The following is a 3,950-nucleotide window of genomic DNA, read 5'->3' on the forward strand; positions in this document are numbered from 1 at the left end:
AAATATGCCAACAGACAAATTTATATCTCACATACTTCGAAATGCCTCAATCTTCCTAGGACTTTTAGGGTGTAACATAATTCTTTAGTAATTTTTTTAAACATAATGCTGTAGTATTTATTCTCGTTAAGAAATTACATGGCTAATGAACCAGTGATGGTGCTCTGGTGGTACGCAAAATAGGTGATTCCAAAATGAAATAAGAAACCATTTGTTATAAAAGAAAAGAAATCCATAGGAGTTGGCTCACGGAAAATTGTTATCCAACCAAAAAGATTAAACGGTTAATTACTGATTTCTCCTCCGTTGTTGCCCATAACTTACTTCATCTCCAAGATGTGGAACAAAAATCCGTGACATTATACTAGCAGTAGCTTGTTTCGTTATACTGGGACCATAACAAAGAAAATTAATAAACAAAATAGAAGACTACTTGCAAACGATATTAGATTATATAAACATACAACAAAGCGACCTTCAAAGCACAACCCAAATCTAAGAAGCTACACAACAGTTTAGACCCCACATGACATACAACGAACTAAAGTCTAGCTAGCTAATTGATAGTAAAACCCCATTTGGAAGCATACTTGACAAGCTCATTCATCTCTTCTTCACTGATAGATCCATCTGCATTGGCATCGGCATGACAAAGAGCACGTCGAGCTCTCCTGCCGCTGAAACGCAAACCTAGGCTTTTGAAGGCCACCTTCAGCTCTTCCCTACTAAGCTTGCCGTCTTGGTTGGTGTCGTATCTCTTGAGAAGACCCTTAATGGGCTCTTCGGACAGGGGCACATTCTCACATTTATTAATCCAATGAGGCATCTTGCTGCTATACTTAGCTTTGGCCTTAATTAGTGTCTATATTGGGGAGGTGGACTATGTACTTAGGAAACAAGTCTGAACATCTTATATAGTGAAAAAGTAGTGCAGATATTTCGGACCTGAATATTCTTCTCCTTTTGGTGGATAAGTTCTACTTGTAACATATCTTATACCAGTATCTTAAAGCATTTAGATATAAAAGATATCTGGTCAAAAGATACCTCTGTCTCTATATATGGATAATGTGCATGGTTGATGTAAGTCCTACTCTATCTGGATGTGCATAGCAAGCAACAATTACTCCTTTTTGGACCCTAAGGGCTTTGTTGGCCACACTTCGGGCTGGTCAGGTTCTGATACTATTTGTAATCACTCATTCCATCATATGGTATGATATTATCCGCTTTAGTTCACATGGTATGATATTGTCCGCTTTGATTCTGAGCCCGCACGATTTTACTTTTGAGTTTTACCCCAAAAAGTTTTATACCAATTGGAGTTACACACCTGCATATAAGCACTTCGCCTTTTCCTTACTCAGGCGATGTGGAATTGTGCATCCATAGCTCGTCCATTGTGGTAACCTGCTCACACCCGCTCACAAAGTCGCCACAGATTGACTATGGTCTCGAAACCATGTAATAAATTCTCACAAAAAAAAAAAAAAAAAAAAAAGGAGGCGAATCTAGGTTGTTGACGGACCGTGGCTCAGATTATTATATTAAATTTTAATAGCAGCACTTGTAAATAGAATGGGAAAATGATGATTGTCTTGATCTTATTCATAGGTGATTAATTGCATGCCTCTCGACGCATGGGTAAATTCTTCCTCCACATGGTACGATGCATTTTTGAAAAAGTTTCTCAAGAAGAGGTGCTTTTGACGGGAATATGACACTAAATAAGATTTTTAAGTGGTAAAAATATATACACCGAAACTATAAGGCAAGAGAATAGCATAATCATAAAATTAATCAGCAAGATCAGGATTAGCTTCTTAATTCTTGATTTTAACCTCTGTGGGTAGTGCTTAACTTTATTATTGGAACTATGAGGAGTATCTAGCTCATTTCTTAAGAGATTAATTAATTACATGGCTCTGAAAGCATGGATAAATTCTTCTCCTCGTTGTAGAATGCATCTTTGAAAAAGTGTCGCGAAAAGAGTTCAAGTAGTCACTTTTTATCTTTTGAAAGATAGCAAGAGAAATAACATAGATTATTGTGAACAATATTAGGATTAGCTTCTTCTTCATCAACAGTTTAATCTTTAATTTTTATTATGGAAAAAATGATATATCATAATACAAGTTGAAGTTGTTTGGAAAATGGAATCCTTTGAATTTTTGCACTTTTTAACAAGTATACGTTGGGGGTTAATGGTTAAAGGAGAGGAGAGAACGCACCATTCGAATACGGACACCTAGACACGGACAACAACCCAACCACTCGGCAACACGGCACATGCGAATTTGTACATATGCATTTGATGCATTTCTGAAAAAGGAAGCATAATTTTTATTTATTCTTACTTTAAAATAATAAATGAATGACTACTGTAATATTGACACCTTAAAATTGTGAACTCTGGAGTCTGGAATCCTGACTCCAAAAATTGACACAAGAAACATAGTTGAGACCATAAAAGAACCTCAATTCATGAATCAATATCGATAGTTGATTTGGAGGCTGAAAAAAAACAAATATATATATATATATATATATATATATATTGCCCCTAATCAATTCATCAATCAATATGAATAGTTGATTTGGAGACTAAAAAAGAAATTAACATTTTTGTCCCTCCAAAGGCCATAAAGAATTTCAAATTTATGAAGAAAATCCTATTGAAATTTTAATAATAGACCTGCTATATAAATTTGTCCCAGCAAATTAAAAAGTCGCCCTCCCTCACAAAATTCTCGTACAGGATTCATTTTCACATTTCGTCAAGTCTGTGTACTCGTAGAATTTTCTTCTGGTCATGAGTCCGGTGACATGTAACATATATATATAGCTGATATTAAATTTACATGTTTAAATTTGACTGAAAATTAATTTTTTTTTTAAAATTTCTCAAAACATTTTTACTGTCTATTAATTACGCATGCTTTTCCCATACACAAGAAAGCTGCAGCTTTGGAACCTAATTATAAGTAGCCGCTAAACATATTAGACCCTCCAGTCTTCCACTACAACAGAGTCTAGCTGATAGTAAATCCCCATTTGGAATTGGCATACCTGACAAGCTCATTCAACTCTTCTTCACTGACAAAACCATCTTCATTGGCATCTGCGTGGCGAAGTGCGCGTCTAGCTCTGCAGCCGCTGAAATGCAAACCTAGGCTTTTGAAGGCCGACTTCAGCTCTTCCCTACTAAGCTTGCCGTCTCTGTTGGTGTCATATCTCTTGAGAAGACCCTTGATCTGCTCTTCAGACAGAGGAACACTTACAATTCTAATCCTCCATATAAACATTTTCTTACTATACTTGATTCAGTTGTTGTGTCTGATGTTGGATTGTTGATATAGGAACAAAGTGAGAGCTAGCATCGTATATATATTGTAATTATAAAGTAGTATATATATATATATATATATATGAAGTTGAATGGAATATTTATAGAGTTCATCAAAGAAGATCTTAAAGCTACCATATATTTCTCCACCAGTACTTGGGCATTTCGAATACAAATCAGGGCATGCATGGATGGATTAATATAGCTAGGATGCATAAAAGTGCATTCAAAAGAGTTCGGCCGGTGCTTTTGAATATAATAATAAAATTCTTAGATTCTATCAAAAAAATAAAAAAAATTTAAGACTGAGGCTGCATGATAGCGTAGTTCTTAGTGAGCAAAATTAGGATTCGACTCTACTACGCTGTGGATGGTGCTTTTTGTTGATAGTGCTTAATTTGCATTTTGAAAATTCAGTTGAAAGAATGAAAATATTTGTACGCATATGTATCAGCAATTCCCGTATAGATTATTTTCATTTTTCTTGAATTTTGAAAAAAGGGAATTGAATTTTTCTTTGCAATGAAAATCATTCTCAATTCATGGTTGTATCCTATAATGCCATTACTCAGTCCAACACTTTTGTTGCAGCACCGAAGAAAAG

General features: G+C 35.1%; 1 protein-coding gene across 1 annotated transcript; it reads right to left on the reverse strand.

The window, feature by feature from the left end:
• Window positions 1-288: 288 nt before the first annotated feature.
• Window positions 289-3,305, reverse strand: LOC132277546 (probable calcium-binding protein CML26). Its single transcript, XM_059779396.1, has 4 exons — window positions 3,070-3,305; window positions 1,334-1,410; window positions 591-780; window positions 289-388 (listed from the first exon to the last, which is right to left on the reverse strand). The coding sequence occupies exons 1-4, from the start codon at window positions 3,303-3,305 to the stop codon at window positions 289-291; spliced, it is 603 nt and encodes a 200-aa protein (XP_059635379.1).
• Between the last annotated feature and the right edge of the window lie 645 nt (window positions 3,306-3,950).

Source organism: Cornus florida, unplaced genomic scaffold (assembly GCF_030987335.1).
Source record: "Cornus florida cultivar Cherokee Brave unplaced genomic scaffold, ASM3098733v1 CherokeeBrave_3.0.0_Hap2_Chr10, whole genome shotgun sequence".
Lineage (NCBI taxonomy): Eukaryota > Viridiplantae > Streptophyta > Magnoliopsida > Cornales > Cornaceae > Cornus > Cornus florida.

What these genes read in the sequence shown, in the direction of transcription:
- LOC132277546 (XM_059779396.1), bottom strand. Translation starts at nt 3,305, where the DNA reads ATGTTTATATGGAGGATTAGAATTGTAAGTGTTCCTCTGTCTGAAGAG. An exon ending in GAGTTGAATGAGCTTGTCAG is followed by an intron (nt 1,411 to 3,069) that starts GTATGCCAATTC and finishes GGGTGTGAGCAG; the next exon opens with GTTACCACAATGGACGAGCT. An exon ending in GGCGAAGTGCTTATATGCAG is followed by an intron (nt 781 to 1,333) that starts GTGTGTAACTCC and finishes CCCTGTCCGAAG; the next exon opens with AGCCCATTAAGGGTCTTCTC.